This window comes from Crassostrea angulata, chromosome 7 (assembly GCF_025612915.1).
Source record: "Crassostrea angulata isolate pt1a10 chromosome 7, ASM2561291v2, whole genome shotgun sequence".
NCBI classification, from domain to species: domain Eukaryota; kingdom Metazoa; phylum Mollusca; class Bivalvia; order Ostreida; family Ostreidae; genus Magallana; species Magallana angulata.
Window position 1 is genome coordinate 188,017 of NC_069117.1, and position 21,834 is coordinate 209,850.

The 21,834-nt window shown below is 33.7% G+C and overlaps 1 protein-coding gene across 1 annotated transcript; it reads right to left on the minus strand.

The window, feature by feature from the left end:
* Positions 1–502: 502 nt before the first annotated feature.
* Positions 503–21,830, minus strand: LOC128192365 (medium-chain acyl-CoA ligase ACSF2, mitochondrial-like). The gene is made up of 15 exons (XM_052864975.1): positions 21,629–21,830; positions 19,716–19,902; positions 18,866–18,994; positions 17,095–17,148; positions 16,009–16,127; positions 11,368–11,415; positions 9,288–9,405; positions 8,726–8,821; positions 6,248–6,396; positions 5,569–5,737; positions 4,790–4,897; positions 4,451–4,599; positions 3,744–3,885; positions 3,506–3,616; positions 503–2,772 (listed from the first exon to the last, which is right to left on the minus strand). Exons 1-15 carry the CDS (start codon positions 21,730–21,732, stop codon positions 2,635–2,637), a joined length of 1,821 nt encoding a protein of 606 aa, XP_052720935.1. The 5' UTR covers positions 21,733–21,830; the 3' UTR covers positions 503–2,634.
* Positions 21,831–21,834: the final 4 nt, after the last annotated feature.

Consider the following 21,834-nt stretch of genomic DNA (forward strand, 5'->3'; position numbering starts at 1 on the left):
CCCCAAACAGAAAAAATAGCCTACGGGATCATATCAATGACTTGTGTGTAAATCATGGTTTTGAGATGATTTCGGTATAGGAAAATTTCACATGCAAATGAGATAATGGATCACGATTCTCGGATGATCTGTTAAACTAAAAAAATTGCAAGAAAACCATGGCCCTGGTATGATCCGTTGTAACAAACAACTCATATCAAAACCATGATCCTGGTATGATCTGTTGTGACTAACAACTCGTATCAAAACCATGGTCCTGGTATGATCTGTTGTAACTAACATCAAAACCATGGTCCTGGTATGATCTGTTGTAACAAACAACTCATATCAAAACCATGATCCTGGTATGATCTGTTGTGACTAACAACTCGTATCAAAACCATGGTCCTGGTATGATCTGTTGTAACTAACAACTCGTATCAAAACCATGATCCTTATATGACCTGTTAAAGGACAATAATTATTATACAATGATTTCTTACAGAAAAAAATGAACACTTGATTTATAATTTGTAACAGATTATTATATTCTTTTAATATTGTCAATTACCAAATATGAAAAATAGTATACATACAAGTCACATGAACTGTATCGTTAAACCAATATAATCTGAATTGGAACACAGGATCTAAGCCCTCCATAATTTAGATGATAATTATACTGTTATTTCAAACTCCTCTAGCAATTATTACATGAATTGTTCAAATTAAAATATTACATATGCATTTCAAAACCTAACTGCAGATCTGTAGCTCCCGGTCTGAACTAATGATACATTTACATCCATGCATTAGTTGTTTGCTTCAATTAATAAATCACTTGATAGTGTATTGTAAATTAGTCCTTATAAAATATAATTTACCTCAAGTGAATAAGAATATATTCCCCCCAAAATACTTCCATAAATTCCCTTTATAAATATGCCAAGATAGAGCTAGATGCCCAACAATAACAAATTTTCCTGACAAGTACATCACAATTAGGCTCCAAGATGGAACATTCAAAATTTGCAACTCAACTTCCTGTTATGCAGAAATCTTAATTCTTAGTGGTCATTTTATCTGGCAGTTAACAAATCATTTCAAACGCATCCTCTGTTGCCTTCTAAGATAATAGCACATACCAGAATCACAAGAAAATCATAACAGATTCAAAACCAAGAAACAAACCACAATAGGATCATACTTCCTTATTTTGTCACCTATGATTTGGGTATGATTCATTAAATGGATCATGTCTAAATCATACAGCAAAACCATAAATTTGTGAGTTTGATATGATTTTTTAAGTGATTTTGATATGATTTCTTAGGAAAACTTTTTGTTTGGAACAATATAGACTTGATATTTTGCCTTTGATTTTTTGCTAAATCACAAACCAATGACTTAAAAGAATGTTTGTCGACTTGAAGATTTATTTTACAAGAGTACTTGATGTACCCTCATAACATACTTTGAAAATAATTTCAAAGAGCAATAACTTGGCCCAAAATTTTACCTACTTCGAAAAAAATGTCAAAGTGGGTTGATTGGTCCCAAATTCAAAGTGCATAATTTTTTCAATGTGTGATGCCTTGGTACCAAGTGCCAATTTGGTTTTAATCTCCTGTAGTTCTGGAGAAGATGATGAAAATGTGAAAAGTTTACGACAACAGACAATCAAAACAGTTTGATTAGAAAAGCTCACTTCAACCTTCAGCTTAGGTGAGCTAACAACATCAGGTGCCTGTGGTTCACTCGTGCACTGAATGAGTGGATGTGATAATATAATATTTTGTTATACAGCTTTAATTAATTTTGAGTAAGAATACACCATTATGCAAGGAGCACAAGTTTTAAATGTTAGAAGGCTAAATTGCACAAAATGTAAAATAGCACCATTTAAATGTAGGTTTTAAAATCATCAAAATATGAAGAATACACCATTATGCAAGGAGCACAAGTTTTAAATGTTAGAAGGCTAAATTGCACAAAATGTAAAATAGCACCATTTAAATGTAGGTTTTAAAATCATCAAAATATGTCGTAGCTATGTTTTTCTGCCACGACAAATTAATTGATAGGTAGTGGTATGATTTAAATTTTTTTCTGAAGATAATATAGATAATTGATTGAAATTTACTTTTACATTATATTAAGCCATTATTTTGAGAATTTGAGAAAATATTTCATAAAATCAATTTCAAGGGTGTCTCATACCACCTAAAACACTGGTATTTTGAAATATATACAGTGTATTACATAATATGAATATTAATATTTAAAACACTAAGACGCATGTTTCTTCCTCGATAAATTGCAACTAATAAAATCATGACGTTTATAGATACATGAAATTAAATGACGTTTATAGATACATAAAATTAATCATCAATAAATAGAAAATTAAAATGAATATAACTATAACGATTACTGTACAACAACTTGCATACAAGACATAAAAATCATACATATTGTTACAATATATCACTAGATTTTTTTGTCATAATATTTCAATATTTAGTTTTCAATAGAAATAAGACTGATAATATGATTGTTGTGAGCTGAATTAGGAAAGATTCAGTACAATGAACCATGCATTCCTTCACATCGTCCGTTAACACTGATTGTCGGGTGTATTAGCTATCTGTTGGTCTACTTTGGAGTGACATGTTTAAGTCCTAAAGCCTCTGTAGCAATCTCCTGGATTTTATATTTCTGAACCTTGCCTGTCACAGTCAGTGGAAATTCTGTCACAATAGATATATATTTGGGAACCTTATATCTGGCTAGCTGTAAGTACAAATACACAAACATGTTAGTTTGTAGAAATTCTCCTCCTAAGAACAACAACCAATGTATATGTTATATCGATCAACTGAGCAACAATGTCCAACTTTAACCCAAGGAGCTTATTTATACAACGACATGTGAGTGTGTCTATACCCCCAACACTGAATTACAAATCAACATAATTAAAGTGTTTTGTTAAAAAAAAGTAGAGATAGAGCTTTTACATCCATATTGTTATATAGTTTGCAACATGATGGTCACAATTTAACAGCCCAGTAGCCACATCACTCACCTGAGTAACAATAGCCATAATTCTAACCTAATCAGCAGTTTATGGTATCAAATACAAAATGTTATATAATTTAGTACATTAGGCTTTCAAGAAGAGATTTTCAAATATTTCCCAACACATTATCAAATTTGTCCCCATTTTGTTGCTTTAGTTTTTGTTGAGAAGATTTACCGGTAAAAGAATTTTTTTGTGTGAATTCAACCCTTCATTGTGACCAGCCTATCCAAGATATCATGATTTAAACAAACTTCAATCTACACTACCTCATGATGCTTTAACACATATTCAGCTATTTGATTAAATTATTTAGAGAAGACATTTTCAAAAAAATCGGATCCCATAGAGCTAGCTGCACAGCAATGACATGATTTATCTGTACAATATTTTATAATCAATAATGAAATACCCCCCCCCCCAACACAAACACCACCACTTTCATACCTTTTCTTTACAGTAGGACTTGATTTCATCTTCAGAAATTGACTGGTTCTCCTTAACTTGTATCCAGGCACATATCTCTTCCCCGAGTCTTTCATCTGGTACCCCAACCACCTGATAGAGAAATAACAGTCTATCCATTCATCACTATTAACAGCACCAGTATTTATCTGAAACAATTCTTGAAATTTGAAAAAATGCAGTAGAAAGTAGTACTTAAAGAGACAAGAATAAACTATACCTGTACATCTTTGACCTTTGGATGCTTGTAAATCAGCTGTTCTATTTCAGTTGGATAAACATTTTCCCCACCTCTGATGATCATATCTTTAATCCTACCAACAATTTTACAGAAACCATCTTCATCCATCTGTGCAATATCTCTAAAAAAAATAAGGCAATAAACACTGCACAGAGAATACTTCACTGTTATCAGTAGCTATGGTTTGTTACAATGCTGACTCATTCCTGACATGAGATAAAATCAGTGTTCACTGTTCAAAATCAAAAGTCCAAAGGAAAAAATACAAAACATGAGCTGAGCAAACATGGACCTCTAAAAATATTTGAGGTAGGATCAGGTGCCATGGTGGAATGAGCATCCTTTGCTGACTGGTCACACCCGCGCTCTCAGTCGTAATCGGGAAAAACGTAAAAATCTGTGGACAACTAGATGATTAATTAAGGGAGCCATCTATCTTTGAGTCTGTATGTTCAAGGAAGATTTAAGCAATAAAATATTTTCTTTGCATTGAAGACACAGTACAGAATTATTCAAATTGTTTGCATAATCTTATTGTATGAATGATCTGTGAATAAGTCATCAGGCATACCCTGTATGAACCATCTGTTAATATGTCTTATAAATACCATGTAAGAACCACCTATTTACAGGTCAAATACTCTGTATTGATCGACAAGACTAAGTCTAAAGACCCCTTGACCTACCCTGTATGGTACCATCTATCTAAGCTGATTGCTTCTTTTGTTTTGGTTGGTTCATCCCAGTAATAAAGCATTGTGTTGTATCCCCGAGTACACAGCTCACCAGGAGTACCTATAGGGCAGATCTCCCCATTCTCTGCTATCACTTTACACTGACAACAAATCACACAACAAAACATGTCATTCTCTCTCAAAACTTTTCTCAAAAAAAAATATTCTAATCTAATTAAGTTGTAGTAATGCTGAATACATTGGAACAGAAGTTTTGTAAACAATAAATATTTTGAGGCTCTCAGAATGAATAACAGTATTATCTATATCAATAAAAAGCAAAATGCTCACCTCAACATGACTGTGAGGTTTACCAACAGTGGCAACCCGTTTTTCTGCAGGATCTGTTGGGAAGCTCTGATGTGTAACTGGACTTGTCTCTGTCAACCCATAACATACCTAAACCAAATAGAGGACATATTTCTCTCAAATGAAGCGTTAATGTAATGTAAGAGCTAAATCTTGGTTTCAAAAACCCCTAATTATTTTTTTAAATCATTCAAATGAGAAAACATATTCTCAATGCTTTGGATTTCAGCATGTCTACTTTAAAACACTAAGATCCTCTATTATGATTTGTATTGCAATACATGTATGAATTCAAATAACATAAATTTGCCAATATAAAAAATTGATTTTTCATTTCAAACTGCCATGATACTCTAGTAAACATGGCTCTAGTAATTGCTTGTTAAGTAGAGGGTGAGGCCCAAGAGCGTTTTGCATAACCTTCCTGACACTTCAAACTCTATTTGTGGCTTTTAAGAGTCAACTTTGATTCACTAAAGCTGCTATCTTTAGTTTTTAATTATGCAAGCCTTTAAACAGCATTGTAAAATACAGTGTATTTCATAAATTATTTCCTAAAAAATTATTTTGATTCAGTTCTTGAAATTGAATACAATAAACAAATAACCCATAGAATTAATCTAAAGTTTTGGAAAAAAATTAGCAATAATTAATAAATCTTAGAATAGCATATCATTGTTTGTGCATTTAGATACCTTTAAATGATTTCTTTTGAAAAATTAGCATTTGTATTCAGTCTGTTGAATTTAACTTGAACATACCGTGACTTGGTCCATGTTCATCCGACTGATGACCTGCTTCAGTGTTTCGATGGGACAAGGTGACCCGGCCATGACCCCAGTGTACAGAGAGGAAAGGTCAAAGGAGTCAAAATCATGGTGATTGAGCATGTCAATAAACATCGTGGGAACTCCATACATTGAGGTACATCTGTGTGTCAAAACCAACTTTAAAATTCAGTCTTAACTTCAGCTATCAACTCAATTATCAATTCTGTATAATATCAATTGTACAATGTATCGTTGTGTACCATTGAGGTGGTATGGGAGACCTCCATGTTGTGACATACTTCCTATCAAAATAAACAGTAAAATCAAGTAAAATTTTATCTTTCCCAAAATTGTTACTCTACAGCGGTGTAATAGGTTAAAGAGTGATAACTACAAATCTGTAAGTCATGGAGTTCAAATCTCGCTGGGCCTTTTTTTAATTTTTTCTTTTCAAAATCTTTAAGTCTCATTTTTGGAGGTCTAATATTGTAAAATTCAAAACTCTTAACAAATGAAATTATTTTGATAATTATTATAATGTACTTTCATCCACATTAATATTGACAAGTGTCCCATACCACCTTAATGTTTGTCTTTAATTAAGCAATGGTTTCTGAAAAAAATGAAAAACAATGTCATCCAAAAAGAAAAGAAACCATGCAAAACTGACCTTTCTTGTGCTGCAGCTTTTAGGGTTTTTCCGGCATCAAAGGTAGAAGATGGATACACACAGGTTGCGCCAGCTGTCACAGTACAAAGACTGCCTAATACCATCCCAAAACAGTGGTACAGGGGAACAGGGATACAGATAGTGGTCTCCTGAAACACAACACCAAACAACAAATATATCAGACAAGGGTACAGACACTGGTCTTCTGAAACACAGCATCAACAAACAAATACATCAGACAGGGTAACCAATACTGGTCTCAAGAAACACAGCACCAATCAACAAATATATCAGACAGGGTTACCAATACTGGTCTCCAGAAACACAGCACCAATCAACAAATATATCAGACAGGGTTACCAATACTGGTCTCCAGAAACACAGCACCAATCAACAAATATATCAGACAGGGATACCAATACTGGTCTTCAGAAACACAGCATCAACAAACAAATACATCAGACATGGATACCAATACTGGTTTCAAGAGAAACAGCACCAATCAACAAATATATCAGACAAGGATACAAATAGTGGTCTCCAGAAACACAGCACCAACCAACACATATATCAGACAGGGATACAAATAGTAGTCTTCTGAAACACAGCATCAAACAACAAATACATCAGACAGGGATACAGAAAAACACAGCACCAACCAACAAATACATCAGAAAGGGATACAAATACTGGTCTACAGAAACACAGCACCAACTAACAAATATATAAGACAGGGATACAGACAGTCTTCTGAAACACAGCACCAACCAACAAATACATCAGACAGGGGTACAGAAAAACACAGCACCAATCAACAAATACATCAGACAGGGATACCAATACTGGTCTCCAGAAACACAGCACCAACCAACAAATACATCAGACAGGGTTACCAATACTGGTTTCCAGAAACACAGCACCAATCAACAAATATATCAGACAGGGATACCAATACTGGTCTTCAGAAACACAGCACCACACAACAAATACATCAGACAGGGGTACAGAAAAACACAGCACCAACCAACAAATACATCAGACAGGGATACCAATACTGGTCTCCAGAAACACAGCAACAATCAACAAATACATCAGACAGGGATACCAATACTGGTCTCCAGAAACACAGCACCAACCAACAAATACATCAGACAGGGATACCAATACTGGTCTCCAGAAACACAGCACCAACCAACAAATACATCAGACAGGAATACCAATACTGGTCTCCAGAAACACAGCACCAACCAACAAATATATCAGACAAGGATACAAATAGTGGTCTCCAGAAACACAGCACCAACCAACACATATATCAGACAGGGATACAAATAGTAGTCTTCTGAAACACAGCATCAAACAACAAATACATCAGACAGGGATACAGAAAAACACAGCACCAACCAACAAATACATCAGAAAGGGATACAAATACTGGTCTACAGAAACACAGCACCAACTAACAAATATATAAGACAGGGATACAGACAGTCTTCTGAAACACAGCACCAACCAACAAATACATCAGACAGGGGTACAGAAAAACACAGCACCAATCAACAAATACATCAGACAGGGATACCAATACTGGTCTCCAGAAACACAGCACCAACCAACAAATACATCAGACAGGGTTACCAATACTGGTTTCCAGAAACACAGCACCAATCAACAAATATATCAGACAGGGATACCAATACTGGTCTTCAGAAACACAGCACCACACAACAAATACATCAGACAGGGGTACAGAAAAACACAGCACCAACCAACATATACATCAGACAGGGATACCAATACTGGTCTCCAGAAACACAGCAACAATCAACAAATACATCAGACAGGGATACCAATACTGGTCTCCAGAAACACAGCACCAACCAACAAATACATCAGACAGGGATACCAATACTGGTCTCCAGAAACACAGCACCAACCAACAAATACATCAGACAGGAATACCAATACTGGTCTCCAGAAACACAGCACCAACCAACAAATATATCAGACAGGGATACCAATTCTGGTCTCCAGAAACACAGCACCAATCAACAAATATATCAGACAGGGATACAGAAAAACACAGCACCAATCAACAAATATATCAGACAGGGATACAGACACTGGTCCTGGTCTTTTGAAACTGTTACAATTTTAAAACACACTATCATTTTACAAATATTCAATACAGGGACATAGACACTGGGGTAAAACAGAACACTTATCGATAAATATCTTTCAAATACTGAGGTCAAACATGGCAGCTATCACCAAATATCTATCAATTACTGGGGTAAAATAGATTTTTTATCAATAAATATATCAATTACTGACTCAGGGGTTTAATATAGATCATATCAAGAAATATCTATCAGATACGAAGGTAAAAATAGCACCTATCAAAAAATATAACAAAGACTTAGGTAAAAATAAATAACACTGCAGCATGTATATGTAGATGTGTATGTAGATACATACGTTGGTATGGTAATTCAGACGCTGTGCTACAAAATAACTGTTGTTGACAATGTTGTGATGAGAGAGAGTGACTCCTTTAGGGTTTCCTGTTGTTCCCTGTCAATAAAAATAAATTAAAGTCTTCATGCATTACCTTTAATTGAATGTACTGTATATATATATAATATCAATGATATAAGTGGAATGTGTACATGTACCAATATATTCAGTCTCTTGATATTGTTGTAAATAACTTTTAATAAGTGACATTATCAACGACGAATGTGCCCAATTGTTTGGTATCGATATGTGGTTACTTAAGGTGCCTGGGTAGCCAACAAATAATCATCATATCTGCCTTAAATTTTCAAAAATGATTTTAAAACTATAAACTTTTTATTTTGTAAGAAAAATATTTCCATATATAATACCTTTTAAATTTTAGTACTTTCCTATATTTTTATATAGAGCTCTTCACCTATAGGAGATCAATATAAAAGTCTAAAAATGGCCATGACTATTGAGTCCTCCTAATCATGTAAAATGGATATTGATTGGTTATTTGAGATACAGGCAAACTTACTGATGTGAACTGGATGTTAATTGGTTCATCAAACTGAAGCCTATTCTGAAGATTTTGAATTTCTGTTCGATCTTTTGTAGTTCCTGCCTTCATGATGTCATTAAAATTTATTGTTCCCCTGTAAGTTTTACAAGTAATATTTATCATTTTTTATATTTAAGAACAAATAGCACAACGTATGAAAAGAATCCAGAAGTTAATTTTACCACAAATTGTACTGTAAGTATTTATTATATGGAGAAGGCTTATATACTATTAAGCAATGCATTCTGTCTAATCCAGCTATGCTTACTGATATACTCAAATCAAATTAAGAACATAATTCTGTTTGTGTGGTCTGTAATAACAATGCAAAATGTAATAGACCACCAACATTACATTTATGCTTATTAATCATATCTTGTGTTGGGATCATTGCAAAATATATAAATGTGAAATGTACGTAATAAAGATTAATTCCAACTATTAAACTTTGCAATATTTGAACACACATTGAAATCACTGTTGAATGTTACAATGCCAAATGTAATAAAGTCAAATGCAAACATGAAACTTTCATAACTTCAATGTTAAAAAGAATGCAAAATGTAGTTAACCTAATTGTAACTAGACAACATTGAGATGGTTGGCATCTCAAAGAGACCTGCTTAAATAATGGACAATAGGATGAAAAGAATTTTGCTTTGACCTTGAACTATAACTTAGAAATTTTCCACCTTGCATAAAACTTTTAATTCAATTTCAATTATCCCATACAGGCATTTCTGTTCAACCTGAGCAAGATAAAGCAAATGGGAAATAATCTATGGTCTTAAACAGATTATAAAGAGATCTTGGTTCAAATTATAGTCACTGCACACCATTAACCCAAAAGCTCTATTAATGTGAAGTAGGAGCAAAATAGGGCCAAGTGGAGACTAATTTATTTACTGTGGAATCATTAGAACATGTGGTGGCTAAGTTTTCGTGGTATTCGTGGGTAGCTCTCAATCTAATTAAAATTAGACTTGTAATTCTGCTCCGTATAGAGGGAGCGGAATTACAACTCTAATTTTAATTAGATTGGGGTAGCTCTCCCCCACAAATTGACATCCTCGACGAAAACAATTTTTAAAAGGTTAGTTTTCTTATTGAAACTGAAAACCAACGCATTCATGAATTAACATCCCCACGAATAGGTGAAAATTGGTCCCCACAAATTTAAATGATTCCACAGTATATGCTCTGTAAAAGAGAATTTAGTGTGATCCAATATGACCTTAACACTTGACCTTCAAACATCATTCAAGGTCACCCTTTGATTATAGGCACTCTGTGAGTGAAGTTTTAGCCAGACTGGATCAAGGGGAGAGAAGAAATGCTCCGGACATGGATTTTTCATATAATTCTGCTTTGACCCTCAGCTTTCACCTAGAAACATGGTTCAATGACAATGCACACCCTTTAACCAAGGCACTCTGGGGGTGAAATATGAGCCAGATTGGGCCAAGGGGAGAGAAGATGCTCCGGACATGAGACAGACAGACAGATGGTAGGATGGATTGATGAAAGGATAGATGGAAGGATGTCAGATGGATGGACAGACAGACTAACCACTATAGGGTGCTCAAAATAAACATTTGAAGTAGTATTCCTTGTCTTATGCTAGGAATGAATTTTTGATAAATTGGTGTCTGGTTGAGGGGAAATCAATTAATATCATCTTCTTAGCACTACATTTACTAGATATAACAGACCTCAAGTATTATGTCTAATTAATGATTTCACTATTTTAACTCCCAGTGTAACAACTATTGCCCAAAAGTGAATACTGAATAATTTTGACTGTTTATTGGAAGATTTTAATAAGGTGTTCTAATAACTTTACTATAAGACAATTTTGCATTACCTAATTATCATCCAATAAATGTAAAGTTTGATTGATTTATCAATGTTTTAAAGATGTATGAGATGTAATGTTTTTATCTTGAGATTAATAAGGATTATTTAATACACTTGATTGGTTATCTGGATTTTCTTCAGGTTCTTTAGTTCACAGTCTCAATATGATTTATTTCACATCAAGGAGACTATAACTTACATATGTGATTTATTTCCCATCATGATTATGTGTTTCAGTTCAGGAAGGCTGAAATAGAAAAAAAGAATGACATCAATTAATTGATAAGAAACAATCTTGAGATGTTTAATTCACTCCTGTTTTGAAGGATTGTATGAAATCCACTCTACTTTTCAACAAATAAACGCACAAATAAAAAATAAACATTTGAAAAAAAAAATTAATAATAACACATTAAATAACTCATGAAACAAATAGAATTGATATATAACAATAGAAGAAAAACCTTATAAAATAAATAGATACATGTGATTGTACTGATATGCAGAAGAAAAAGACTTCACATGTTTGACAGAGCAATATAACATTCATTCCTAAAGTAACTAGCATCACAAAATTATTTTGATTTTTCAACAACAACAAATTTAATCCTTAAATAAAGCAAAGCTAGAATTTAGACAACTTCAATAAAGCCTCACAAATCAGACACAGGCAGAATGCATTAAGACCTCTTCACATATTTTAACAGTTTTTAATTTATATCTTAACTGGAAGTTATTTTAATCACACATCACATACCATACTAGCATACCTGCCCCTGTGGGGAAGAGCTTTCAAGTTTGTTCAAATAAAGGGTTTGGTCCTCTTCAAAGGGGAGATAATCAAGAAAATTAATAGTGAATTTATGGTTGAATGTTTTAAAAGACGTCTTCTCCAGAAGACTTGGCCAATTTCAACCAATTAAGTACCTAATACCATAGTTGTTTAGACCCCTTTACATAACCTTATCTTAACAAAGTTGTTTAGACCCTTTTATATCACTCTTTACATGTGTAATAATTATGATTTATTTTTATGGCTGCATATTTAGACAGTGTTGCTTGGCTAGCTGATTACTGATCCACTGGAATTATAATCCACAAATCCACGAATCAAGATCCTTTACATTCGCGTACTGACGCGTAGTAAGTGTTTAGAAGTAGTGAAACATATGAAAGCAAATAGAATGACATTATCTGATAAAAACGAAGAACAGAATTTTTAATATTTAGCAACAACTAAGTATTGAGCAGGATCTTATGGTTTCAGCAGCTCAGCTTATATGTAGTATATTTTATACATTTTAATTCACACCAAATGGCAATGGTTTATTAAATATTTACATCTACCAAGTATTATTCCCTCTATTTCTTACGGAAACTTACAGTTAATTCATAGTTCTATAGAAACAGTCAGACTGAATCTACACGCCCGGTTTATCGATTGGTCCAAATTTACAGCGGCTAAAGCTGACAAGAAACTGACAGGACTGAATTCGAAATTGACATGCCCTGTTTATCAATTGGTTGAAACCTACTGTGACCTCAGGAAAATCACAAACTGCACGAAAAAATCATGATGATGTCTGACTCAAAGTCTTACTGGAATTTGGCTGTTTCTTTTAGCTAACCTTCTTACGTACATTAACAGTAATTTAGTGAATTTTACTTTCATAATCAAATTATCAATTAGCTAAATGAAAGACATTAGTATAAACAATAAAATCATTTCTTTGATGATTCATGCGAGTTATGAACGTAGCGATCATTGCAGAAAAAATTTACATAACCCGATATATGTAACACAACCTTGCTGTGTTCTGAACGGTAGCTCTTAGTTTGTATAAAGGAAGATAATTCACATGATATAAGAAAAAAATCTAGTCTTGCTTGTTAAATTGGATTTTATTTTCCTCTAAGTAAATCGTTTTTATTGTGGATTTGTACATCTAAATATATCACTCAAATTTAGGGATTCCATTTGATTAATTAATTCAGACCGGGCTTTGGGATTATTCAAGTTTTTATAAATGATCATAGTATCTAAGTTTTTATCCATAACTATATTGAAGTCACCACCCATAATAATGAAGTGGTTATTTGATACTGTTTCAATTTTTTTAAAATTATGCAACATGTGTAATTTCTGCTGTGCTTGCCCCAATGGTCACAAGGAAAAAATATTACTCAGGGTCTAAAGCATGCTAAATTATGGAAAAAAATTACAATGATAAGAAAATGTCATTAAAATACAAACATTGTCATGCACATTGATAATGGAATCCAGAATGAATACTTATAATAGAGTAAAATGCAAACTTTAATGCAGATTTAGAAAATATATAAATCTATCATAAAAGTTAAAGTTGTGTAGTTTTGACATTATTACCATGGAATTCCTTTCAGGTCTGTACAGCATGAAAAATTTAACATCAATATAAAATGGATAGAATAACAAGAAGGAATAAACATTTTTATTGCTTATAAATGGTCAACTTCCTGTTTGTGCCAAATTGTAGTAATAATCAATGAATCATTAAACATTTGTAAGTTGTATTAGAACAAGAGGCCAATTGGCCTTAACAGTCACCTGAGTAGCATATATTAACCTATACACAAACTTGTCGAGGAGTCTCATATGTGCATTTAATTAATTAGGTTTCATTCTGGAGTAGAAAAATTATAAATTTGTAATGACGACCACCTCCCTGCCTGGAATCTTTCAAAAAGAACTTTGAAACCTATAATTTTGGCGAAACACTTAAAGATCTGGTCTATAAAATCATGAATTCAGTTTTCCTTTCAGGTGTGTGGGAGTAAAGAAGATAATTTTTTTAACATTATATGCAGAAACACCTATATATCCATTTTGGCCCTGCCCTAGAGTCAAAACCCATACTCCAGAGGACAGGAAATTAAAATTTCAGTAGAGGACTTCCTGGTAAACATAATTATAAGTCAGTTTTTAATACAGATGTGTGAGAATAGAGAATAAAATTTTTAAACATTATATGCATTAACACTATATTGCCATATTGCCCCCTCCCCCCAGGGGCCATGAATTTCACAATTTAGGTAGACGAGTTAGTGGACATAATAACCATGTTTTCAGTTTTTTGCCAACATGTGTGGGAGTAGAGAAGAAGATTTTTTAAAATTTAAAACATTTTTACGATACGGCCATATTGGCCCCACCCTAGAGCCTGAACCCTTAACAAATGGGTCATGAATTTCACAATTTTGGTAGAGTGCTTCATGGACATTATATTAATCAGGCATTTAGTTTTTAACAAATATATATGGGAGAAGAGAAGAAGATTTTCTAAGATTTAATACATTTTAACTATATGGTTATATTGGCCCCACCCTAGAGCCTGAACCCCTGACCCAGGGGTCATGAATTTCACAATTTTGGTAGAGGGCCTCATGGACATCATAACCAGGCATTTAGTTTTTAACAAATATATCTGGGAGTAGAGAAGATCTTCTAAGATTTAATACATTTTTATTATATGGCCATATTGGCCCCACCCTAGAGCCTGAACCCCTGACCCAGGGGTCATGAATTTCACAATTTTGGTAGAGGGCCGCATGGACATTATAATCATGCATTTAGTTTTTAACAAATATATCTGGGAGAAGAGAAGATTATCTAAGATTTAATACATTTTTATTATATTGTCATATTGGCCCCAACCTAGAGCCTGATCCCCTGACCCAGGGGTCATGAATTTCACAATTTTGGTAGAGTGCTTCATGGTCATCATAATCATGCATTTAGTTTTTAACAAATAAATATGGTAGTAGAAAAGAAGATTTTCTAAGATTTAATACATTTTTACTATATGGCCTTTTGGCCCCACCCTAGAGCCTGAACCCCTGACCCAGGGGTCATGAATTTCACAATTTTGGTAGAGGGCCTCATGGACATCATAACCAGGCATTTAGTTTTTAACAAATATTACTGGGAGTAGAGAAGATCTTCTAAGATTTAATAAATTTTTATTATATGGCCAAATTGGCCCCACCCTAGAGCCTGAACCCCTGACCCAGGGGTCATGAATTTCACAATTTTGGTAGAGGGCCTCATGGACATCATAATCATGCATTTAGTTTTTAACAAATATATCTGGGAGTAGAGAAGATTTTCTAAGATTAAATACATTTTTATCATATTGTCATATTGGCCCCAACCTAGAGCCTGATCCCCTGACCCAGGGGTCATGAATTTCACAATTTTGGTTGAGTGCTTCATGGTCATCATAATCATGCATTTAGTTTTTAACAAATATATATGGTAGTAGAAAAGAAGATTTTCTAAGATTTAATACATTTTTACTATATGGCCTATTGGCCCCACCCTAGAGCCAGAACCCCTGACCCAGGGGCCATGAATTTCATAATTTTGGTAGAGGGTGTCATGGACATCATAACTATGCAACCAGTTTTTTCCTCACATGTGTGGGAGAAGCAAAGAAGATTTTTGAAAATTTGGCTTTTTTTTGCATATTTGGCCCCACATGTGGCGCCCTGGGGGTGAATTTTATAATTTAGATTCCTCTTACCATAGAGATGCCTCACACCAAAATGGTAACAATCAGCCTTGTAGTTTTTAAGAAGAAGTTAAAAATGTAAATTGTTAACGCACGACGCACGATGCACCACGACGAACAAAAACGGATAGCAATAGGTCACCTGAGTTTACCGTATTTGCTGACTTAATTTTACAAGGTTGTTAACTTGCAGGTGACTTTAGATGTGTGCTGAATTAATTTTACAAGGTTGTTAACTTTTATGTGATTTTGATTTGTGCTGACTTAATTTGACGAGGTTGTTAACTTACAGGTGACTTTGGATGTGTGCTGATTTGGTGTTAGCTAATTCTGGCACTAAGTGGAACAGCATTTCATAGTAGTTTTGACCTTTGAACTCTTCAGCTGCTATTAAGACCTTACAGCCTACCTATATACAAACAAAAAATTTATTCAAATTAGTAAAAATCCATGCATATTAAAAATAAAAAAGAAATGAATCACAGGGATATGAACTTGGTTGGTCATGAGATCAAATCCTGTTAAGCCTGAAGGGCTTTTCAAAGAAATCAATTGCAGGCCATTCTCTTGGTGAGCTTTTACCATTGTAAATCAATATATCACCATATCCCTTTTTAGCTTCTATCATTATGGCTATGGGATGAATAAACAATGATTTCTCGTTAAGGTAGAATAACCCACCTGGAAAAAGTCAATCAAATTAACATTAAATTATTTGATTATGAAAGATTTAATCATAAATAAACTGTACATACGTCAAATAAGCAAAAATTTCCAGTTTGGGGATAAAAAAATGAATATCTAAAAAAATCAATTCAGTAAGTAACAACAAAATCCCCTTCGGAATTCAAACTCGGGATGTACCAATCACAAGTCCGACAGTTTATCCACTCAGCTATGGAGTGAGTGACATGTTATTGTCAATAAAATCGTTTTTCTAAAACAAAATGTCGTTTCGATCAGAGGTCAGCCATTTTGTGATGATGCATTATTGTTATTCCACCTTAATAGCTGATTTGAGACTCCTTGATTTATAAAATAATGCAAAAGAAAATAATTCATACATAAAGATATATATATATATATATATATATATATATATATATATATATATATATATATATATATATATATATATATATATATATATATATAAATATTCTGTCTAATTTTGAACCCACATTTCATAGTTTAAACAACATCAAGTAACATGTTATCTTACCATAACTTTGTCTCACTTTATTCAGTGTTAAGTTCAGAGCTTCTAATAAAATCCTAACTTTTTTTTACTTTATTCAGTGTAATGCCTTGAATGTATAATCCCAAAACTGTCTTACTTTTTCCAGTGTCTATGTATACTGCTAACAATGTCTTACTTTATTCAGTGTGAACTCCACTTCTTCTGGTCTGTACTGTGGATTAATGTTAACCTGTGTTGGAAAAAAGATCAAATATGTAGCGCATATATGACAAGATAGTAGCAGTTTAAGGCATCAAAGTCAGAGTGCGATTTCTCTCTCTCTCTCTCTCTCTCTCTCTCTCTCTCTCTCTCTCTCTCTCTCTCTCTCTCTCTATTTAAATTTGTGGGGGCAAATTTTCATAGAATGTGGTTTCTTTTTTTTTGCTTCTTCATGGGAATGTAATTTCTTGTTGTCAGTTTCAGGAAGAAAATTAACTCTTTCTTTGTTTTTGATGAGGTGTTAATTAGTGGGGGGGTTACCCAAGAATACCACTATAATTGAGCCACAACGAATTCTGATGACTCATCAGTATTGCAATTACCACTTACAAGGCTTACATTCAGACTAAATATACAAGCTAAATACATATTAATCACCAGCTATGAGGGTAAGAACTAAATAGAATGGGTCCTATCCTGGCTGTAGTATACTGTCTGATGACCACTCTCTGTTGTGTTTGTCTAAGCCTATGCACGTTTATCTAGACCTACCTGGTGTTTATCTAAGCCTAGCTATGGTATACATCTAGACTTACATGTGGTGTTTATCTAGGCCTGCCCATGGTGTTTATCTAGACCTAGCTATGGTATAAATTGAGACCCACCTGTGGTGTTTATCTAGGCCTGCCCATGGTATCAAAACCTACATTATGGTGTTCAGAAAGGTCTACCTTTCTACCTTATCTATGCCTACCTACAGTGTTTACCTAGACATATCTATGGTGTTTGTCTAGGTCTAAGCCTACATATTGTGTTTGTCTAGTACTATATATTGTGTTAGTCTATTCCTACATATTGAGTTTGTCTAGTCTTACATATTGTGTTTGTCTAGTCCTACATATTGTGTTTGTCTAGTCCTACATATTGTGTTTGTCTAGTCCTACATATTGTGTTTGTCTAGTCCTACATATTGGTTTGTCTAGTCCCATATATTGCATTTGTCTAGTCCTACATATTGCATTTGTCTAGTCCTACATATTGCATTTGTCTAGTCCTACATATTGTGTTTGTCTAGTCCTACATATTGTGTTTGTCTAGTCCTACATATTGTGTTTGTCTAGTCCTACATATTGGTTTGTCTAGTCCCATATATTGCATTTGTCTAGTCCTACATATTGCATTTGTCTAGTCCTACATATTGCATTTGTCTAGTCCTACATATTGTGTTTGTCTAGTCCTACATATTATGTTTGTCTAGTCCTACATATTGTGGTTGTCTAGTCTTATATAATGTATTCGTCTAGTCCTACATACTGTGTTTGTCTATATAATAGTGTTGGGTCCGTACCTGAATAATTCCAGCCCTGGCAGTAGTTTACTGTGCAATGGCCCACTTTCTAGTGTTGGGTCCCTACCTGAATGATTCCAGCCCTTGCTGTAGCATACTGTGCGATGACCAATTCTATAGTGTTGGGTCTCTACCTAATGATTCCAGCCCTGGCTGTAGCATACTGTGCGATGACCCACTCTATAGTGTTGGGTCTCTACCTAATGATTCCAGCCCTGGCTGTAGCATACTGTGCAATGACCCACTCTATAGTGTTGGGTCCCTACCTGAATGATTCTAGCCCTGGCTGTAGCATACTGTGCGATGACCCACTCTATAGTGTTGGGTCTCTACCTGAATGATTCCAGTCCTGGCTTTAGCATACTGTGCGATGACCCACTCTATAGTGTTGGGTCCCTACCTGAATGATCCCAGCTCTGGCTGTAGCATACTGTGCGATGACCCATTCTATAGTGTTGGGTCCCCAAACTCCCACTCTGTCTCCTTTTTTTACTCCCAGTGATAATAATCCGGCAGCCAACTGATCAGCCTAAGAATCAATGCAGATCTTACTTGTTTTATGTATATATACATAAATTAGACACAAAGACCTAATAAATCATGCATGTTTATGATGCCCATAGAACATGTATGCTATGTTATATAATTTTAAAACCAACATAATAATGAATTATGTAGAACAAAATCATTAAGATGATATTCAAGTGCTAATCAACAAGAAATAAAAACTTTTACAAGAATTCCTATTGGTAATTCTACAAAATGTGATTTAAAAAAAAAAGAATAAATCACGATCAATTTCATGATAAAGCAATATGAGCTGCATTTTTCATGTTGAATTTTTTTTTTACTAAAATGTTCTTTTCGACTAAAATGATAAAAATATCAAGGTTTTAAAATTTCTGTCAGCCATATTTTTGTGGAAAAGGCCGTTAAGAAGCCTTCTTTGGAGCAATATTAAATTATTGTCGTCCTATACAAAAATTGATTATATATTCCTTAGTAGAGAAATATTTCCTTTGACAAAAATTAATGATTTTTTCAAATCTTATTTATCATAAAAGTTTAGGTTATATGCAGACTTATCATACTAGCAGGTTTTGGCAGCAAAATAAAATTCTAAATCATACTGCTCTAAATTTAATTTTTTAAATATGATACTGATAAAATGTGGATAAAACCACTGCTTATTTAGCAGGACTGCTATGTATTGATACAGTGGAGAACATAAACTAAACTGACGTCCTCACCTTATCCAGGAGTTCTGAGAAGGACAGGCGGTCCCCTGAGGCTGTGAACACTACTGCAGTTTTGTCCGGTTGAGTTTCTGCTTGTTGCTGTAGAAGATGACCGATGGTGGTCCCCAGGAGGGGGGTTTCCCCGGGACCCTGTGCATAGCTCCATTGTAGCTTACCGGAAAGGGAGGCACTGCTGTATCTAAATCAAAAGATAAGTCAGCCACGCTCTGTATTCAGTTTCATATCGGATATTTTACATGTTTTATATGTAATAGTTTGGCAGAGAGAAAACCATATTGAATTAGGTCCAGGGATTATTAAATTGCATGGAGTTGTTTCTAGAGAGACAGATACTGTATAGAAGTGATAAACAGGAAGCAACTGTTTTCCTTGTCTCAGCAACCAAATAAGCAAAAGCAAAGGACTATGTGCAGTATTATGCATTTTTAGCCCCCAAAATTTAAGTATTTTAAAGAGCTTAAAGTGGCAGATAGTAGAAATCATATTGAAAATAAGTGTGTAAAAGGTTATCACCACAGAGACATCATAATGTAGAAATGACGTCATGTAATTGTCTAATTTTGATACATTGATGCTTTTTAGCAAAAAATGGGTGTTTTTCGATAGTTTTCTGACTGGGAAACATCGAGCGCAGGCTTGCTCAAGTACCAATTTTTAGTGTAATGTGTATAATTATAGAAAAAAGCATATGTTAAAAACGTACTTGAGCAGACCTGCGCTCTATACTTTCGAATGCAAAATATAAAGAAAAAATGACAATTTTTGCATTTTTTTGCAAAATTTCTGGAACAGATGACGTCATAAATAAACAGTGAATGAGTAAAGATGACTAAAATCAAGATTAAAGTGATAGGCATCCTCTGTACAATGATTTATGGAGATTTGATTTTTATATGACACTATTTTAAAAATTGGTTAAAAGTATTCTCATGAACACAATTATATGAAATTCAATAACCACTTTTTAAAAATATAAACAGATGTCACAATGGTTATAATAAATATTATTTTTGCAACATAAAGTTTAAATAAAATATTTGTTTCAAATGCTGATCTATGATTTAACATTAAAACTCTCACATTCCATTCCTTCATTCATTAAATCTAATTTTAATTATGAAGTATTTAAATTGCATAAAATCAAGATTAGTAAAATAACCAAAATATAGAATAAATAAAATAACAGAGATAACGTTATGCATAGATTTATTAACAAATAATCAGTCAAGCCAGAGACATATTAGAAAGAACAATTTTACCGTGACCAGGTAAAACCGGGTCCGTAGGACATCTGTCATTTTAACGATAGAATATTCTATCTAGAGACATATATATAACATGTTATTTATGTCTCTGGTCAAGCTGACATGCTAAGAAGTTCTATATCACAGTTGGCATCATGCAATTAATTAAATCAAATAATGAAGTTTATGCTAAAAGTTACAGTGTGTAAAAAAACATGTGTACTCAATAACAGAAACCAGAAAAACCAGTCAAGCTTAACCTTTCAGTCGCCACCCCCCCCCCCTTCCTCTTTTTATTGTAACCACGTGACCACTCGTATTAATAAATGAATCAAAGTGTGAATGTTTAAACATATAAATAATGGAAATTGAAAAAGTCGTAATAATTATATGCAATTATGTGATAGGTCATGCAACGTTCTGAAATTACAAAATTCAATTTTTTTTTAATCATCATTAAAATTAAAAAGCTTAATAGAAATTCCTTGCAGTCAAAATTCAATCAATTATATACCAGAAGGGAAATAATATGAACGCTTTAAATTAGTTTTACGTTGTTGGGCCTCATATATCATATTAAAGAAGTTAATATTGTCGTTATCTGGTCATTGCGATTTAAAATCAGCTGATGTCAAAAACTAGGTTCTCCAGTGTTTTTACCTTCTAAATCCATTGACAATGGCTCTGTCATCTCCTATAGCGCTCTTATGTGGTTTACAGCTGGTTATAGATTTGCACTTACGAAGTAAACGAAAGCTTTTCATGATTCAAACTTGTCAATCAGCAAACAGATAAGGACTATGGAGTATGGACTCTATTTTTTCTGTCAGGGTAGACCTAGAGTACTCTCCCTTTGTTAGCTCTTC

Excerpts from the sequence above, each read along its gene's own strand:
- LOC128192365 (XM_052864975.1), bottom strand. The coding sequence starts at position 21,732 with ATGAAAAGCTTTCGTTTACTTCGTAAGTGCAAATCTATAACCAGCTGT. Across the intron at positions 9,406-11,367 it reads ATGGGAAATAAATCACATAT|GGGAACAATAAATTTTAATG; the intron begins GTAAGTTATAGT and ends TAAAACTTACAG. Across the intron at positions 8,822-9,287 it reads TTAACATCCAGTTCACATCA|GGAACAACAGGAAACCCTAA; the intron begins GTAAGTTTGCCT and ends TTTTATTGACAG.